The 20,679-nt window shown below is 32.9% G+C and overlaps 1 protein-coding gene across 1 annotated transcript in view; it reads left to right on the plus strand.

The window, feature by feature from the left end:
- LOC106683565 (uncharacterized) overlaps nucleotides 1-20,679 on the plus strand; it is a 63,180-nt gene extending 42,501 nt beyond the window's left edge. Inside the window, exon 2 of the mRNA XM_014425108.2 lies at nucleotides 17,946-20,679. Within this exon, the coding sequence (XP_014280594.1) occupies nucleotides 17,946-19,414 (1,469 nt within the window). The 3' untranslated portion in view covers nucleotides 19,415-20,679. The remainder of the gene's footprint in view (nucleotides 1-17,945) is intronic.

A 20,679-nucleotide genomic window follows, 5' to 3' on the forward strand; every position in this document is an offset into this window, starting at 1 on the left:
AACACTGGCTATAAAGCCTTAAGATTGTTACGAATCATCTTTAACTGTCACTGCTTACATCATATCAACATAAAGCACACCTTTCACGACCAATATTATTGCATGTGGTATAGCACATGTGTCAGTATTATTGCTACAATATACCTCTATAACAAAAAAATATTGACGAAATTTGCCATGTACGAGATCCTTAAGTAAAAATGTGATTAGATACTAATGCACAATGCAGTTGATTATCATGACGGCCACTTACATCCCTGACATTTGAGAATGTTATGAAATATTTTGAGCTCAAATTGTTTCAAAACACTTGTTACTGAGATATTACTGAGTAATTTGAGGCATCGAATTTAAAAATCGATAGTGTAGTTCGCTCAAAATATTGGCCAAGTAATGAGCAGGTGACACCCCCAAACACATTACCCTCCTCTTGGTTTCATCGTAATTGGTTAATAATGATTTTAACAGTTAAGTTGTTTATTTCAGTATAAATCTTAAAATCGTCTAATTTTAGAGGCCTCCATTTCTTAATATTTTAATAAAAGGATATTTATCCTCCCAAAATAACTACTGAGAAAAAAAATTAAACAAAATAAGGTTGATTTTTAAATATACACATCAGAACCAAGACTCATCAATAAGTGTGGAAATTGTCCGGTAAAAAATTTACTAAAGCGAGCTTTGGCTATCAACAGACTGACAGGTTATTACTCTTTACCTTAAAAACCAGTCAATCTGTTGATAGTCAAGACTCGCTTAAGTAATTTTTCGACTTGACAATTACCACACTTATTCATTATTTTTATATAAGGCGTAGAGTAAAAGTTATGTGTTTGGTAAAGCTGAACTAAATAGTCTCATTCAAAAGTTGAATAAAAAAAAAAAACGATGCTTTTTTGAAATTGTTGATGTGATACATAAATATCCACTCTCTAAAATGAACTTCAATAATATTTATTAAAAGCTGGAAATATTTAGAACCCGAACCCTTACAATAAATCAATAGGCCTCAGTTAAATCGATTTTTTTCTAATACAAAGAAAGGATTCTTCCACTTAAGCTCAAAAATGATTTCTTCTACTTCTAGATGAAGAAAATTATTATATAGTAGGCCGGGTGGCGGTAAAAAAAAGTAAAAGAATAGCGAAATAAACTATTTATATGAAAACTTTATTTTATTTATTTATTATCAACAGATTAATATTAAATAGTTTTTTCTGCTATTTTCATACATTTTTTGACCGCTAATCGTACTATCTTCCAACTATCATAACATACGGTCAACTAACAATCTTTCAAAATAAATTATTCTTGTGTTCTGTATACGAATGCATCTAAGAGAGGTGGCAACGTGGGATGCTCTTTTGTAATTATCGACCTTCAAAAGCTCTACAAATTACCATAATTCTTTTTTATATTCTCTAGAGAAACAATGACATTGAAAGATTCCATCAGACACATAGGAAGTTACAAACGGGATGTGGTCACATACTCAAAGAACACCCTTTTAGGTTTTTATTGAGAATTCATGATCCAAGAAAAAACTGATTGTGTTCTTTCTTTATAAAAGATAACGGTCACCACAGATAGACAGGAAAACGGTTTGTCTTTTCAAACAACCTATCTTCCCCAAAAAGCATAAACTGACTTTTTTATTTTAAAAGTTTAAGTGAAATATTTTAAAATTACTTAACAAAAATAATCGTTTCACAATGTTACCAATCGCCTGTTTAGATAGTACACGTGTATTTATAAATTTAGTGTAGGAGAACGTGCGTAAATAGGAATCTATATAAAAATTCATTACATTAAGTTTCATAGGTAGAGCTACAATTTAAAGTTATTCCAACCTATTTATTTGTAATAGCCAAAGGCAGTAGCTCTCCCAAAAAACTGGATTTGACATGAATCCTCTTTTATACACTTGCCCTAAATATGGACTTACCTCAACTTACTTTACCACATTCAGCAATGACTATGGGTAATTTAGTTCTAGAGAGAACTAAATACAAATAAACACATTTTTATGATTACGAAAGCAAAAAAAAAAAATTCCATATCAATGAATTAGCAGAACTGATTTATGACTGACCTTGTCGCGTGAGGCAGGCCCGGGCGGTTGACTCAGCCGCTGAGTCAGAAGTCGTAGACGTATTTCAAAGTATCTCGATCTCGTCGTCATCTGGGGGAAATCCAACAATAAATATTCCTTATTATCCAGAATGGGGCCTAAGTAGAAAGACGTTACTGAGGAATATGTATTTATATACATATATATGTATTTATATAAATAAATATGTATTTATATAAATAAATATGTATTTATATAAATAAATATGTACGCGTGTGTTTTATGATTTTAGTAATAAAATATTACTTATTACCCTATACTGTAATAAATTGTAATATCTTGGAAGAAGATAGTTGACCGTATGAAGTAGACAGTTGGAAGATAGTCCGGGTAGCAGACAATAAAGGTAGAAAATAGTTTTCTTTTACTATTTTGTACCTTTATTCACCGCCACTCAGCCTATCTTCCCTACAATGTAATATTTATCAATACATAAAAAGTTAAAAAAGAAAAAAAAAAGGAAGTATAACGTCGAGCCCACTGAATGGGGAATTAAGACAAGATATAAGCCCATGTTCTTGTTCCTATTTTCCTCTCAAGGATGTAAACCAGTAATAATTGTATCAGGTATAAAACTCTCACAAATTAGATTTGACAAAAACTATATATATATATATATAAGTTAAGTATTGGCAAAAGCAAAATGTCAAAAAAGAGAAGAAGGAATAAGATCTAACTCGCTTGTACTGCTGTAAAACACTGACTTTATTGTGTTCGTTACATCTGTTATATACCCTCGATCAGCTGATCTCCTCAGTCAGCTGACATCGAAATAACAGCTGACTCATACCGTAACTTATATATATATATATATGTTGGAAAACCAAGCTCATTCAATTTAGGTTAGGAACCCCCTAATTTAAAAATTGCAAATGGGATATTGGTAGGTGAGCCGGCCCCTAAGAAACCCATAGATTGATGTCAACCTTCTACATTACCCCTAATTAAGAGGGCACCACGTTTCACCTCCTTTTATCCTTTCCTCCCCCCCCCCCAATAATTCTTTTATTCACAATTGTAAACACCATGAATTAACAGAAACATTTACCAGAATACAAAGGTAATAATATTGTACTGTATCTCATCTAGTAATAACTTATTACACTTAATCTTTAGATTTTTTTAGTAATAATTGAGTATTCCATCAAGTAAAGTAAAGTTTATAAAAAAGTTCAGAGATGCTCATTGAGAAAACATCAGAATAATCCAGAAAGTTCTATCAGGCGGAAATTCACTGAATTTTCTAAATTCCTTTTCAGAAAAATATTTTTATGTGTTTGGAATTATATATAAGCAGACTTATATATCTTAAAAATTTTATATCTATCAGGCATTTGTTTCTTTTATATTAAATATGATTTTAATATTGTTTCAATTAGTAAATCCCAGGTATAAACAGCCAAGACTCCCATAGGAGTCTTATACTGCCCAACCATGGTTGGGGTCAAGTTTTTCATTTTGTGGGACCACCACTCATTGAAAAAGTCAACGTCCCAGGATGGATTCGAACCAGGACCGCCAGCTGGTACTTTATTGACCGCCACTCGGACTATCTTCCTACAGTCTACTTCATACGGTCAACTATCTTCTTCTAAGATAAATTTTACAATTTATCACAGTATTTGGGTAATAAGTAATGGTGAATTTATTACCAAAATCATAAAACACACACGTACATACACACACTTTCGCATATTTGTTGATTCTATCAATCCATATGGTTTTTGGCCTCTCACCTGGTCTCTTGCAGACGTGCAGTCATTGTTGTGTGTGTAGGTCTCGCAGCCGTATATCAGAGCTTACATTGTACTAGCTATAATATTTTCGAATTAAAACTTAATATTTGTAACAAAGAATGGATATTGAAAAAAAAGGAATAAAATTTCGATCCTTTATGATTTAGAATACCGCAGCATAAAATATATTCCAAATAAAAATGGAGGTTACACGTTGCGCCATCGCCAGTATTTTGTGATAAAACAATATTTTGTTTGATAAAACAATTTTTCGATTTTGATGTTTTGAAAAGTTTAAGGGATCCTCATAAAGACCATTTTGTTAAATGAATTGTTTCGTCCATCACGTTGGGTTGATATTATCTTTTCAGCAATAGCATCTTCGTTTTGATTGATTTTTTATTAAAAATGAATTGATATTTTTGCTAAAGAGCTGTTAGGTTGAAGTAAGCAAAATCGCGAAAAAATTGGCGATTGAGAGAGAAAAATTATGTTTAATTATTCTAGCAAAAATTGCAACGCCGTTTAGTAAAGAAAAAAAACATGTTTTCAGATTTAACACAATAAAAATACATAGAATCCATATGAAAAACTACTATATGTTACTTATAGTTTTGATTTCTGCGAGATTATAGGTTAATGCATTATCTAGACATGATTTAGTTAGAGCTATTTTAGAAACATAAAAAAGGAGAGAAGATGGATCGGCTTAAATCCATCCTGACATTTAAAAGCTTCTTCCAGGAACAATTAAAAAATATTTATTTAGATTTCTCCACCGTAGCACTCTCCCTTTTGTAGAGCCGGTCTGCGAGTATCCACTGGGTAAGGGAACGCGCCATGACAAGCTTGAAATTTATAGGGATCGGGATTATATAACGGAAAGAGCAGGTGTGCCAAGGGATAGCAAACTCCGCAGTAAAGATGTTAATTATTGTATTTTCGAGAAAAATATATATGAAATAAACCAAAATATAAAATCATACGATTTGGTACATTTTAAATAAACTATAGATCGGGTTGCGGATATAACAAGTATACACAATATTTATACTACGCGGAGAAAAAACCAAAAAAATTCATTTATGTTCAAGTGCTGTAAGTTGTCTTTAAACAGTGTAAAATACAACTTACTGTGAAGAAAAATCTGATTCGTGATTTAAAAAACATTCATTAACCACTCTACTTTGATATGAAATTATTCCATATACATTTCAAAACTGCTACTCTCTTGTTACTCAGGACAATAATTTTTCCTTCTGTATATATCATATATAAGTTAGTTTAGGCGAAATCTCGCCATTGTCATAACAACCAAGGAAAAACAATAATTATCATTATACGTAGTTCTTTACTATAATTAATTATGACAGGTGAATAATTTTCAAATAAAGAAAAGTAAAAGTACTTAAAAAATTTTTTATTTTTCTGCAGCTATAAAAATTCGTATCTTATTGGTTTCTTGAGGTTTGAAAAACGATAATAAACTTCGCTCAAACACCTTTGCCCTTCGTCGTAAACCTACCGACTGGCCTACAGTCTCCTTTAATAATCTTACCCCTGTCGAAAAGATCCGCTACCTTGGACTACATCAGGACAAACGACTAACCTGGAATCCTCACACAAGACTGAAAAGACAGGAAACTGCACGACGATTCCGACTATTACTGCACATACTAGGCAAACAATCTAAACTTCATTAAAAAAGACTGATCTACATGACAATAATAAGGCCTATCTGGAGATACGGAGTTGAGCTTTGAAGCTTCACTAAACCCTCAAATTTCTCTCGAATCCAATCCTTAGAATCCAAAATCCTCAATGCTTCTTACTTTGTCATAAATAAAATGATCCATAAAGACCTTAATGTTCCGTATATTACGGATCTAGCCCGGTTATATACGGGTAACATTCCTTTCATCATAAACTGTCTAACAACCCAAACCCATTAGTTTCTAACCTTGCATTCCTGACAATCCTCCGAGGCGTCTGAAAATAAGATGGCCACGAGACCTGCTAATATCAAACGTCATTAGAGTGCTACGTACGAGTATACAGGTAGTTTCTCTACACGCCTGTATCACTCCATTTTAACTGAGGTCAAATCAACTAAATGTATTACAATTTACAGTTGTAAATAGCAATAAATAAATACATAAAAAAAAAAAACTTCGTTCCAGCCAAGAATACAACAGTTTAACATAAGATAACAAAGTACTATGGAATCTCTGGATATATTCAGGAGATCTTTGCTATTTTCGATTTTCCTGTCAGTCTTAGATGGTTGACACGCCATAAAAACCGTTCTCAAGCTTAGTTACTTATCAAATCCTTTCATAATTTATATTTATCTATTCTTCATTACTAAAAAAATTTGAGATAGTTTTATTATTATGATTATAAAAAAAAAAATAATAAAGAATACTTTAGTGGAAGACTATTTAAAAATTCGTTATTTAAGCTATGTCAGACTATTTCAATCAGGATAACTAGCTAATATTAGAGAGTATTTGATTATATACTGATCAAAATCGTTTGAACCAATTTTTGAGAAAATAAAAAGGAGAAGGATAGAGTGGCACTTCTGGATGGTTGAATTTAACGAAAATGGTCCTGAAACATATTGGGCATACCTGCCGTATATATCTAATTTCCATTCCGTACCACAGACACAGACAAAGAATATTTTCCGAAACTTGGTTATTTCGAGTACGAATACCGCAAAATGTACATTCCATAAAAAACTCGGATTGGAAATGTTTCTCGATATATAGGTAAATTGAAGTGGAAAACTATGTCGGTATAAAGCTGTGTTGAACCGGTGGTTCGGTAGGACATATTGTATGAGGAAATATTGTTGAATTACTTTATTGTTACCTTACCTGATTTTTTAGTGCTAGCTTAGAGGTTTTAACTGTTAAATACGAGTACTTCATCGAAGTGCTTATAAGCAACCTCATTATCAAATATTTTCCAAAAGGGTCCTATTTCTCCGAAGTCAGGGGTTGGGTTGGGCCGCTGATGCTTCAACTTGTCTTAGTAGGCGGCCGATGGTTCTGACTTATTGGACGGCAAATTCCTGTGGGTTGGGAACGTCTGTTAAGCAACTAAACTTAATACGCTCATTAGTTAAAATGTTTTAGTGATTGATCCTTTTGTTTTTCTACTCAAATTTCGGATGTTATTCCGTTATTCAGATGCTCTTATTTATGTGTAAAAAAAGTTTTTTGTCTTTTAAGGTGACCATTACAGTTCTTCAGCAAAAAAGGGGATTAAAACATTAACCCACATAGTTTATTTAACCTTAATCATCCCTGCGATTCGCCATTAGTTTATCGGAAAGAGACGCAGTTTCCGATTTGCGGAAAAACCTATCTGATATGAACAAGGTGAGCGACTGTGTCACCTTGATTTCTCCAACTTTCGTCCTGTGTCCTAGCGTAGACCAGTTCTTCTTGTATTATCACAGGGTCCTCAACCCTGCTAGCTCTCAAGGTCTGGCGGCCAAGATGTCATTATTTAAATTAATTACCGAAGTTAGAAGTCTTATTCACTACTACTTAAGCATAAAAGAGCTTTGCACTTTGCACCAGATTTTGGACTGTTGAAATTCTGCATTTTTGACACACTTACAGTAGTCAAAAATGTCTGAAATTCGTACCCCATTTTCCTAAAATGATTTCACAATGTGTTTGATTTTTTTTCGATCAGTGAACTTCATGGGTACGTAGGGAAACAACTTTGTAAAATGAATTACAGCTATTAATCTGTGAATTAATAGTTGGTGCAATTTAAGGCTGTTATAATTGAAGAAATTAGCTATTAAAACACATAGGACTATAATTGAATAATTAAAAGACACATATATCTTCCTCCAAGGGTTACCATAGTATTTCGAAGGTTACTGTTACTATCAGTTGCATAATCTTCTTCAACGCACCGAACTCTGTAATAACCATAAAAGGGGGTGCTTAGGTTTGCGAATTATAATAGGAATGGTTTCTACAATACTGTAGAAGCCGCTGAATAGTTAAATTTCTATCAGTTAAGTAACTAAAGATAATTTTGTGATAAAACATTTGGTTACAACGTCAGGAACCCGTTCCGTGTTTTACTATTTTATTATGTATTACCGGGAACTCTTTATTGTGAGATGGAAAGTCCTCTAAAAATAGTGAGGAAAAGCGTGCTGAAATCGAGACACATTTAGCTTGCGAGTTAACATACTATGTATTTAAATCCATTCTTAATCCCTGGAGGGTATTAAAAAGGAGGGTACATTGATGAATTGGTTCTTATCCATCCGTTGCTAAGGCGTTCTAGCTTACTCTTACCACTTCTCGGCTTTCTGAAGAACTCTAAGGCGGCTAAGGGGGGAATCAAAATATGAGACCCTTGATCCCGAGTTTATATAAGCAAAAAAAAAAAGAAACAATTGACTTGTAAATCTAATACATTATTAATATTCTCTTCATTAACTTGCTTACAACATTGACGTACAATTCAGCGTAGCTTGTTATTGATCTATATTCATAAGAAGAATTGCAGCTCCCTGCAGGGCAAGTGAATACTTTGTACTACAATTAATTGCATCAAGTATCAAATCAACCATAATATGTCTTAGTAACTTCATAGTAATTCATAAAGAAATACAATATTAATAAAAAAGGAAACGATATCTACAATACGATCTGTAACTTTGAAGTGATATATAACTTTGTGGGAGGAATGTTAGTAATGACTAGAAACAGCTGATTAATTTAGTACGACCTAGAATATTTTTTTATATTTTGATGACGGTGATCTTATGCCTACCATGACATCATATGCGATTTATATCAGGCAAGGTTAGGAATGTCTTAATAATTTATATACCATTACTGGAGTTCTGCAAGGTTTATTATCGAGGTCAGGTTTCTTTAACATTACGAAACTTTATAAACCAAAGTATAATATATTATTTCTTCATAGAAAAGTGTATAGTTAAAAAAAGATAGAAATCTTCGGCACATAGAAGGATCAGCAGCAATATTTAAAAAGAAAAATGTATTGATTAATTCATAAGTAAGTAATGATCGGATGGAATATTTAATACACGAAAGTGGCGAAATACATTTGCAGGTTTTTTTCTTCGACTGAACTTTATCGTGTTGAATGATGGAGAGTAACTGAAACCACCACGAAGTAATGAAGTTAAGCGGATAACATCATAATTAAAAACTAAATTTAATAAATGACTTGACAAAAGAAAAATTATTAAGGACTTTTAATAAATTGGTTAAGGACGAACAACTGTTATATTCAATGCCACTGTTTTTGCCATTCTCTAAATTAAATATACATTTTATAGGTATGTTTGTCCTAGAAAATATGCACTAATTAAGGTCAACTTGGTTAACAAATACAAGATTTCCTAGGATTTTCCGTTTCGAAAAAAACATATATTTGAAGGATTTTGAATACCAATCAGTAAAGTTACCTTATTTATACTTTCATCATAGGTACTATAGTCAATATAGTAATATACTTTTTAAAAATTAAATCTATACCGCTAAAACTCATGAAGGTACTTTTTAATAATGTACTATTACTAGACTGATGATCTAATTTCGTCAAAATCAAGCTCGGCTGCTAGGTTTTTACCCAATTAAGAGTACCCACTTTATGAGGTTGGGTGGACTCCGCAGTTCTGCCGAACCCACAGGGCTGACTCACGGCTACAATGAAACAGAAAATAATAATCAAGATTCTAAACCGGGACCTTGGAGTTTGTAACACAGTACCTTGCCAATGAGCCAACCACTCCCAATTCTTCGTTCTTAAATCATTACTTTACTAAAAAACAAAAATCTGGTTTATGTCAACAACTTATTTTGTACTTGTAGTTAAATATAAAAGGCGAAAGTTATTCAAGAGAATAAAAGAAAGCGAACTGCCGTGCTAAAGACTAACATTCATAATCGGAAAGGGAAAAAGTTTTAAAGATACGAAGGGGCATTTTAAAGAAGCTGCGAATCCACATGGTTTAAAGGAGCATAATTTTAATGCACACCATTACGATGTAGAACCAGTTGCAGATGCTAAATTTCTATAAAGCCTCAAGAACAAAAAGAATTCTAGTATTAATGGTTTACCAGCAGATTTCTTTGAATATGGCGGCCACTAACTGATCAAGACTTTAAAAAAATTATAATATGCAACTGGCAAGAAGAAAAGATGCCACAGGAATGTTTCAAATCCCCTTTATGCCATTTAATTATTTCCAAGATAAATAAGGTTACTAATGAAATCGTCACAGAGGACTGGGCACATCTAAACCGACACGATTATTTCCAAACTGAGATCTCTCTCTAAAATGGCAATTTACTATCAGAAACTAATCTCGGCACAAGGCCTAATTTGGATTGAGCTATGAGGAGTGACTAGACCGTTAAATTCCATCCGGAACCAATCACTCCAATCCAACTGTTTCGTCAAGACATATTATAGGCCAAATCATGGGGGATCACTAGTGTCCTTTCGTTTTGCTCAAGAAAACCAGTGCTTCTGTAAACAAAAAAAAAATTAAGTTTTTGAATTTTATTGAAAATATCCCGTAACTTTATTTCAACTATATATATATATTTAGAAAAAAAAAATCCTATTATAATTTTATTTAAAAGGTTATTTATCCCACTAGTGTAAAAATTCGGAACACTCAATAAAAATAACTATTGGTAATGGCATTGGTCACTGGTGGGAGAACTAGTCCGGAAAAAAAAGAGTCCCTAGTAGTCTTTTGCCAACCCCTTTGAAGTCCCCCACCAAGGTGGAAGCGTCAAAATTCATTTCTCGGGACATCCAGAAAATAAATATTAACTGCCCCAGGAATCAACCGACCGCTATGAGAACGAAGCCCGTCACCTTTCTTGATAAAAATAACTTCATTCTTACCCTGGCTTTGAAAGTTTTCCTTTCGTACTACGTTGTTTAGGTGCTTGAATAAATGGAAGCAAGAAGGCTAAAGGCGAGGCGAATAGAGAGGGTGTTGAAGGATTTCCTAACACAACTGGAACAGTTGTCGCAGTTTTAGTTAGGCCCTTACCATTAGCTTTCATTCAAAATTAAAATTAGTACTTTTGACTAATCTAAAATTAGTAGTTTTCTCATATCATATCACTGTGTCACTTCCATGACTTGTAGCAAGCATACTTCCTCATTCTCAAATATTTATATGACAGTACATTTATAAATTGGAACAATCCAAATACAGACAGAGAAATGTCTCCCAACTCAGGTATAGATATCGCCATAAGATACAGACAACATCCACTTTCTCCTCGGTGACCACTTGCAGGGATTAACAAGGTTGCTTACGACCGTTCTCTAAGCGATTATAACGTAACTCAGATATCGAATAAAGGTATCTTCGATATATTGACCAATTAAACGTGGCATAATGGTGTCAGAGATTTATAGCCTTGAATATCGATAAGATCGGATTACTTTTCCTTACTATCTGAAATAAGGTCATAAAGACCGATGACAATTTATGAAGTCATTGTCAATATTTTCATTTCGCATTGTTTATTAGATATTGTTCCATCACTACATAAATACTCTCGTAGAATCAACTATCAAAGTTACGTGGTCTTTAACTATTTATCTTGTACAGTAATAATATAAGAAAGGAAAAGTATGACGATCGTGAAACATGTTTAACCCGAATTTCGGTCAGAAATACACCTTTTAAAGTACTCCGAGTGCAAATTTCCAGTTCTCAAATGTATATAATGGTCTGTATAAATAAACACCCAACCTGAAAAACCAAAAACCTATGAAGAAGACCATGTTTTTTGACCAATTTGACGAAGACGAATTTAATCATTTGATTAAACTAATTACATCAGTATAAAATTAAAAGGTCATTATAAAGCTAAATAATATACCCATTGAAATAATTTAACAGGATTTGAATAGAAAAATTTTGTAATTATTTTTTATTTATTCCATTACTTAAATAAAATTAAATTAAAATCATTAAAATGGATGAATGTTATTTGGCAGCAGACCGATAGATGTATAATAATAATAAGATACAATAAATAAATAAACCCTTTAACCGATATGAATAACTTATATTTTCTTCTTTTATTTTATTTTAAATTTAAAAAAAATATCTGGACATACGGAGTTGAGCTTTGGGTCTCCACTAAACCATCAAATTTCTCCCGAATCCAATCCTTACAATCCAAAATCCTTCGTAAAATCCTCAATGATCCTTACTTTGTCACGAATCAAGTCATCCATCAGGACCTCAATGTCTCATGTTGCCGATTTGGCCAGAACCTGATACCAATCCTTACATGATAAACTTAACAACCAACCAAATACACTTGTTTCTAATCTGACTTCTCCTTCATTACCTAACAATCGTCCTGGGCGTCTGAAAATAGGATGGCCTCGAGATCTCCAAGAAATGTTATTGGAGTTCTATCAATGGGTAGATTCTCCACGTTTGTATCATGTCACTATGTCACCTACAGCAAATTTGCTTGTTGTATATATTTTTATTAAATAAATTATTAAAAATTGAAAAAAAACTGTTTTTCAATTTACTAAGTTGTATTAAATATTATACATTTGAGTTGGAGTTCTAGGTTTCTCTATTATTTACTAACTAAAAAAACTTCAAGATAGGTGAAATCAGTAATTTATTACGAATTTTATTTAGCAGGCATCTTGCCAAAAGCGTGACCAACTCGGCTAAAATTAGTAACATCTACAGGTTGAGATAGGTTTCTATAAAAGCCGTGAGAACTGGTGAAACTTACCGCATCTTTCTAATCATAACTTTTCTATTACTTCCATGAAAATCCACCAATTTTCCGATGGTAATGTGCTTGGAGTAATGCGTTCTGGTTGGGATTTGTTGCCCGAGAAAGCACAGAAATATGGAATTACTAGTTCACTTAATGCCTAGATCTTACACGTTTCCCATTTACCACAAATCCATGACTTGAACAAATGTTCGGTTACAAAGGAAGCAACAAACGTTGGTTTCCACGCGCTTGGTTTGCTCTTTTTCGGCTATTACATTTGATTTTCTCCATTTCCGTTAAAAAGAAATAATAAAAAAAGATAAACGAAATGAAGGAAACGTTTACATCAGCAAATTAGGAGGTAGATGATAAAATTTGTATAAATAGATTTACATAACCTGTAATTTCAACCTACGTTTTAGAATTTTTATCAGAATTTTTTTTAGTTTAATTACCTAGGCACATAATGTCTAAATAAATATATATTTTTGCTATGTTAAATCAAAAATAACCTGTTAAAGTTAATTAACAAGATTTGAAACAATCCTTTTACATCGAATCGATTGAATTTTAAAATATAAAATCTTAAACAAGAGTTAATTATTGAATCCAAAGGTTAGGTAAATTATTTTATTAATTAAACCATAGAGACCACAAATATTCACCTGTTGGCAGTTCTAAAACAATGCAAACTGAAAACAAACGTGTGAATGCATCAAAAGTGCCCTCAGATTTGTGTCCAAAAACTGACACCCGACGGGTCAGCAGCACGTTCAGGCAAACTTGTACCTAATAACGCATCTACACGCTTGCGCATACCTGAATTTTCTATTGTTTGGCCAATGTGTAGAGCAGAGATGGGCAAAAATTAGCTATAGCTCAAACTAATAGCTAAAATTGCCATGGATACGACCCTTATTCATGAATGAACCACTGATATATAAACATCGTATACATGGCAATTTTAGCAATTAGTTTCATAGTTGCCCAAATCTGGTTTAGGGCCCCTTAAAACTCTTTACTACAGGACCGCGATGCATAAAGCCTAGCTCATAGAAAGTAAATCAGCAAAAAATTTTAAAAATTAGTTTCTATCGCACTTAACAAAGAAACGTATTTTCGGCGGTTCTAGACCTCTTATTAATTATAATTAATTGATTTATTAAAATAACGAATTAGGTTTTTTTCACCTATAACTCCTAAACTGTACATCCTAGTCAGGTAGTCATAAGAAATTAAACAACACTAAATGCTGCGTCAAATGAATACTGTAACTTATTAATTCAATCAAGATATCATGAACCAAAAAAAGATTTTTATTTTATTTTGACCAAAAATGAGTTATATTATGTATGTGAATCCAAACTTAATATAAAACCTTTAGCAGCGGTCCTAAAACGGTGATTAAGGAGGTAATCAGTTTAAAAAATAACGAAATAGAAACTTCATTCGGTTTTTCACTTATTTCATCTTTTTTTTCTCTTACATTTATATATTTTTAAGAGTGTTCTTTCATCTACCCGTCGTTATAATAATGAAATGCAATATCAAATTATACATATATTAATTTCATTAATAATATCATTGTATTATTATTTAAGACATATCTTCAAATTTTGAATTTTGCAGTCAGAAAAGAACAACATAAATAAACAAAAAGATATTTATTTATGCCGACGTTTCGACCTGAGTTTCAGGTCTTCATCAGGGAGTCAAGCGAAGAAGGTTGGCTAAAACTCCAAAAAAATATTGTTCTTTGCTGACCGCACCCTCCGACCATCTTCTCCAATCAATTGCTTATATTTTTATTCTTCGCGCCATTGGCTAAACCTAATTGTTAACTATTTGAATTCAGTTGTTTCATTTTCATTAATTTATTGTGATTATACGTAATAAACATTTAAAAAGTAATAATTGAATTTTGTGAAGTAAAAATAAAATGGTGAGGTTTTTCTCAGAATGCGGAATTACATATCTTTCTTATACCCAAGGTTTCAGAATGGGCTACATATATTTATGTACGTATGTGTGTGATGGGCTGAGGCCTGCTCTCCCTTTAGCGAAATCCTGCCTACGCCCATGGTACCAGATGTTTATCTCCACCCAGAGGCAATAAGCAGTTCAATTTACGGATTACGAGCGTGGAGCTTACTAATAGCCTAAGGAACGTGCAACTCCACTGTTCCAAAGGGACTCCGTCCTTGACTGGACTGAGTCACCTAGCTCTGTTCCAACTCTAAATGTCACCTTTACAAACCAACGAACCAGTTTCATTATCTTCTAAGAGCCTCGTTGAATAGGTAGAATCTTGTTTTATTTTCAGTTGTTCCGGGTATAGTATGTTTTTTCCATCTTCTATTGAGTCATCCAGTTCTTAGAAGGATTGATTGATGGCTATGAGCTCATGGGTGTCTAATTGTCCAAACAATGTCTGTAAAAGGAAAAATTTCATATAAATCTGATTGTTGTCGGGAAATTATAGATCTTGCTGCTCTCATTAAATTTATGTAACGACTTTCCGGTATAATGTATATTGGTAATGCGTTAGCCAATCGCCGAAAAACGTAAAGGTGTATTAACACGTTCGCCAAACTACGGCTAATTAGCGCGTGTGTAAGCGTTAATAAAGCGATCCGTTACTTGGATTGGCTGGGACGAATTGACCTAAATTTGTGATGAACCATTTAGTGTCGGTTTTTGGACACAAATCAAAGGCACAGGTGCGCTGCATTCACATATTTGTGTCAGTTAGCATTGCTTCATTATCAATATTTGTGCTCTCCGTGTTTTAATTAATTAAAGAATTTCCCTAACATTCAGATTTAATAATGAACTCTAGTTTAAGATTATATATTTTTAAATTCTATGATTATGAGAGATAGTTGACCGTAAATGACTTGTACGAGGATAAGGTTGGGGGTGCGGTCAAAATGAAACACAAATAAGTTAATGTAACTTATTTAATTGTGCCAACGTTTCGGCTAGAGTTTCTAGCTTTCATCAGGGCTAAGAACCGAACCAGAAAACGACTAATAAGTATAAAAAATAAAAAAGAAGAAAGAAAATATAATCAGAATGACATAAAGAGAATAATTTTACAAAATGGATTTAATAAAATGAAGGGATGAGAGAAGTAGATAATAGAACAAGTAGGTAAAATAACATAAAAATGTAGTTATATAATGCAAAGAAGTAAGAATATATTAGCTATTAATAATTTAAAAATTGAAATATGGAAAGAAAAATAAAGTTGAGAGAAAAAAAATATATGTAACCATAATAATTGATAAAGAGGCAAAATATAAGTAAAGTTTAACAAAAGAAATGAATAGTAGAAAAAAAAAATTTAAAAACAACAATAATATTATATGGTAATTAAATTATATGCATGCGGTGTAAATACATTGTTTCAAATCTTGTTAATTAACTTTAGTAGTTTATTCAATATAACATAATTATATGTCTAGATAATTAAATTAAAATGTTTCTAATAAAAGTTCTAGGTTTATAGGTTATGTAGAACTATTTATTTGCATTTTTATAGTATGCCAACTGTCCATATTATATACATATCATGATCTCATTATATATCATATAATGAAAATGGAATGTAATAGCCGACAAATTCAAAAGAACAAAAGCGCGTGGACGCCAAGATGTGTTTCTTCCTTTGTTACCAAACATTTGTACAAGTGTTGGATTCCCTACATGTGTCAAACGTGTAGATACAGCATAAAAATATACGGTGGCCGTTTTGAAAAATTTATCCTCTTAGGCCTACGCACTTTCCGTGAGTAAACTTTATACCATCGTTTTATGCGAAAATTTTTACATTGGAAATCTGTGCAAGAAATTAGTTTAATATAATTCTAGATTAGCTTGCAATTTTACTAGAGTATATGTACCGAGATTGGAGAACTTGGAAGATTCTCTAACAGGTGTTACGACTTAGTTACAGATGTGTTTTAATGGACCTACCCACTCATCCTCCGTCCTCACATCCTGCATACTCCTAAATGATTTTGCAATTCATTTCTTAGGCGGTGTAGCGTATAAATTGTGTTAGTTTGCTCTCACAATCAAAATTAAAATCGATTTTTCAATACAATATCATTTGCCTTATCATCGAAGACAAGAACAGAGCTAAAAGAAGCCGAGACGGCGGTCTTATCTTTATAATTCCTTATTTCGTCTCCACAAACACAAACCTGTAAAACTTTGAATTCATACAACGTATTGGTTCTAAAGGTACTTCATAACAATGTAAATACTATCAACAGTCACTAGGTAAGAAATTTGCAATAAAACTGTATTGAGAGCAGTAAAATCTAAAATTTGGAAAATTAACGGTAATCTAGCGTTAATTTTCATTATTATCAAATTGTGTTCGTAAGACATTTTAAGTATAAAAATCTCATAAGAGGAGTTCATTACACAAATTAGAAGACAATCCTTCCCGACCGTCTCGCCCCTCTAAAGCACTAATTTAGCAATGGTACTATTTATTATTAAGAGGAGAATTAACTTAGTTAAATCGAGAATATTTAAAAAGTGGTTACAGTTGAAAAAAAAACATGAAATACTCAAGTATAAGTATAGCTCTCATATTGTACTCTTTGAGACTAATAAACTCTGGATTATTAAGCTAAGTGGTTAGTTTGAATAGGCTCTCAAATATTGAATTCCCCAACTTTTTGGTTTTTACAATATTGCGAGGAGTGGAACTCCATCTTTACCATCCCCATGACAAAGTCTCTTGTGATAGGTATTATAAATTATTTATTTGTACTTACACATCACAAATATTTTGATTTTGCTGTCATTTACCTATAATCATGAGTACGGACTCATTTTGAGTAAATTGATTTTCAAGTCTACAGTAGTACAGTCCTCACTTCGCCCTCCCAGGAAAGGAAGGAATGTCTCTCTGATCTTTAGGTGGGCTCTAAAGGTTCCAAGACGAAGTTATGACCAACGTTTCATCAATGTACAGTTATATAGTTATATTATATAGTTTATTTTGTATATTTTTCCTTTGTTGATCTTTGAAGAAGACTAAATTTAAATGGACAAATACCTATATAATCTAAGGAAAAATAATGAATTGTATCAAAGAAGTAAAAGAATGATAATAATCTTTCTTCACTTACTTTTATCAATGAAATATTTATTATTTAATTTTTAAGGAGTATAAAATTATAACTTTTTTATTTTATTTCATTGCATGTTTTTTAATTGAAGGTTTACAAACTCTTATTAGACTGTTTTATGTTACAGGAGCAGCCTTTTCTGCGTCCATCAAGGGTGGCATTAATGGAACAAAAGGTAGATGGGAGCCACCGAAAGACTGGGATTGGTCAGTGACTCCAGGACGATTGATACCCGTGTCTGAAGCTACTGACGATCTGCCTACGCCTGGATACAGAATGTCGCAATTGCAGCAGAGAATTCCACCTCACCACGAATTCCAACCATTTCCTATTGTGAACGTAGCAGTAACTAACAACACCGCAGAGGAGAAAGTAGTCGCCATTGGACAGGGCCAAACCCCAGCTGAGGTCGACGAAGGTAAGGTCACCAACGACTTGTCGACCACTCAGCGTCTAGACACAACGGAGAATTTCGAACAATCCACTCCAAAGGAAATTAAGCCTCAAACAGCGTTGGATGAACAAGAATTAATCCTTTTGCACGACGAGCCGATTGTTTACCAACGAGAGTCTCTCTCGTTTGAGACCACATCATCAACAACAGAAAAAGTACCAGTAGTAGAAGAAGCTATGGAGAAAGTGGAACTACCCGAAATATGTTCAATATCAGGCATAGGCTGCGGAGACCCAAAGCCTGTTCCACAAAAGCCTGTTGTGGAAACAACAACTGAAGTAGAGGAACATACGGAAGTTCTTAAACATCCTAAGGTTGTACCACATCCACATGGGCATCCTAAAGTAAAGAAAAATGAAGACAGTGCTACTACAACCGAACTGTCGACAGAACAAACCACGCTACATCAATCGGCCGCTGAAGAACACACGACCAACCGTGACCAATTGCCGTCCGACAGTCATCATATCGATCAACAGGTTGTGCAGCAAGTAGTTCCTATCAGTACATCCGTAGACGAATCGTTAGGTAATAACACTTCGGTTTCTGTGCCAAGTAATGAAACCAATTCTCAGGAAACAGTAACATTAGTTATTCCTCAATTTAATCTTACAGTACCGACTGTAGTCCACTCTGTAATCAGCAGTGTTAGTGAACATGTCGGATACAGCAACAGTACGAAACATGACACTGAATCAACTATAATGAATAACGCAACGGATTCGCAGCAACAGATCGACGAGTCCCAAGTTCAACTCACGCAGCAGGAACAACAGGTACAACAAGAACACGTTTATTCTCCAAGTCAATTATCTCAAGAAGCAGAGGTACATCAAGTTGACGAACAAAAACTTTTAGATATCGCAAATTCGTGGGGTTCTTCTGACTCTCCCACGCATTCAGTTGATAGAAGAATGGACACAGCAGTTAAAAAGGAAAAGCATGAAGGTGAGGTAACAGAAGAATCTATAAAGAAAGAAGAAGTGCCTAACCAAGAAGCAGTGAGTAGTGGCCATGAGATGAAAGAAGTGACCCAACCAACTGAACAGAAGAACTCTACAGAATCACCAACACTGGGCGACCGACTGGAGTCCTATTGGAAGGCGGCCACTGGCTACGTCAGTAAGGCTCTCAATCTCTAAGTCAATACCTAACCTATCAAATCAAAACGTGCAAATGTGTTTCCGCACTGGACTTAATCGAATTGTGTATATTTTAAAAAAAGTAGTTATTTTTTATATTAATTATCTTTAATGGATGAGCTAATATTTCGTAATATAACAAAAATATTGGCATATATTTATTTTATTAAGTAGGCCTGAGAAGTATTAAACGGTTAGATTTCTAAAGTGTTGTTAGCAATCAAATGTATTTGATGGAACTTATTTATTACTGACAAATAATTTTTTTTTTGTATAATGTACAATTAACAATATATTATGACTGTGTGGTATTGCAAGACTATACCTTATTAGATCATAAGTTATTAATGAACATCACGTTGTGTAAATTGTTGTACTTAAATAAGTTCTTAGTTGGCAAATTATTGGAAAACTTGTGCTTACCTATTAAATTACATTAATGTGATTGTTTAACTCTAGTTATCAATACTGTTGATAGCTTTAGTTATTATAGAGATTAAAATTAATTCCGTAAATTTAGAAAGAGTTTACATAATGAGTCTTGGAGTAACAGTATAAATATTGCTAATAATATTTTTTAAAGATATCTGATCGGAATATACTGACTCGGGAATAGTTAATTAATTATGAGAAGATTGGATAATATATGGGACGTGAGAAAATTATTCAATCGTGTCCCGATACAACAGGTTTATTCCAACACCAGTTTTAATTAACATCAAACTGGCAGGCGCATGCGTGTTTTAGAACGGAAAAAACGTTCCATATGCACCTGCCACTTTGATAATAGTCAAAACACGTATTGGAACAGAACTAGTGTTAGCAACTATAACTCATTTTTCCATATCAAATATTCACTATTCTCGGGTTCAATCAGTCTTTCTCCTTCATGCTATTATGTATAATAGGAGAATGTATTTCTCCTTCATGCTCTTGTTAGTTTAAAAAATATAATTCTCTATATGTATGTACTTATTTCTGCTCACTGACACAACAAGCACTATGTATTTCTATGAGTTTCATGCATACCACAACATAGGTAATGAGTTTATGTATATAAGCATGTACATAACGACTTATTCACAGTTTATAAATATTGTCATATTGTACATATAAATAAAAGAGCAATAAATACTAGGCATTAAAAGTTTATTTTTATTTTAAATTGTACTACATTACTGTGATTTAGTATAATAACGAACATTATATATTTTTGTTCTTTTTATTTTATTGTTTTGTAATTTAAATAAACATATTTAATAGTG

This window comes from Halyomorpha halys, unplaced genomic scaffold (genome assembly GCF_000696795.3).
Source record: "Halyomorpha halys isolate HHAL.00 unplaced genomic scaffold, Hhal_1.1 Scaffold494.1, whole genome shotgun sequence".
Taxonomy (NCBI): Eukaryota; Metazoa; Arthropoda; class Insecta; order Hemiptera; family Pentatomidae; genus Halyomorpha; species Halyomorpha halys.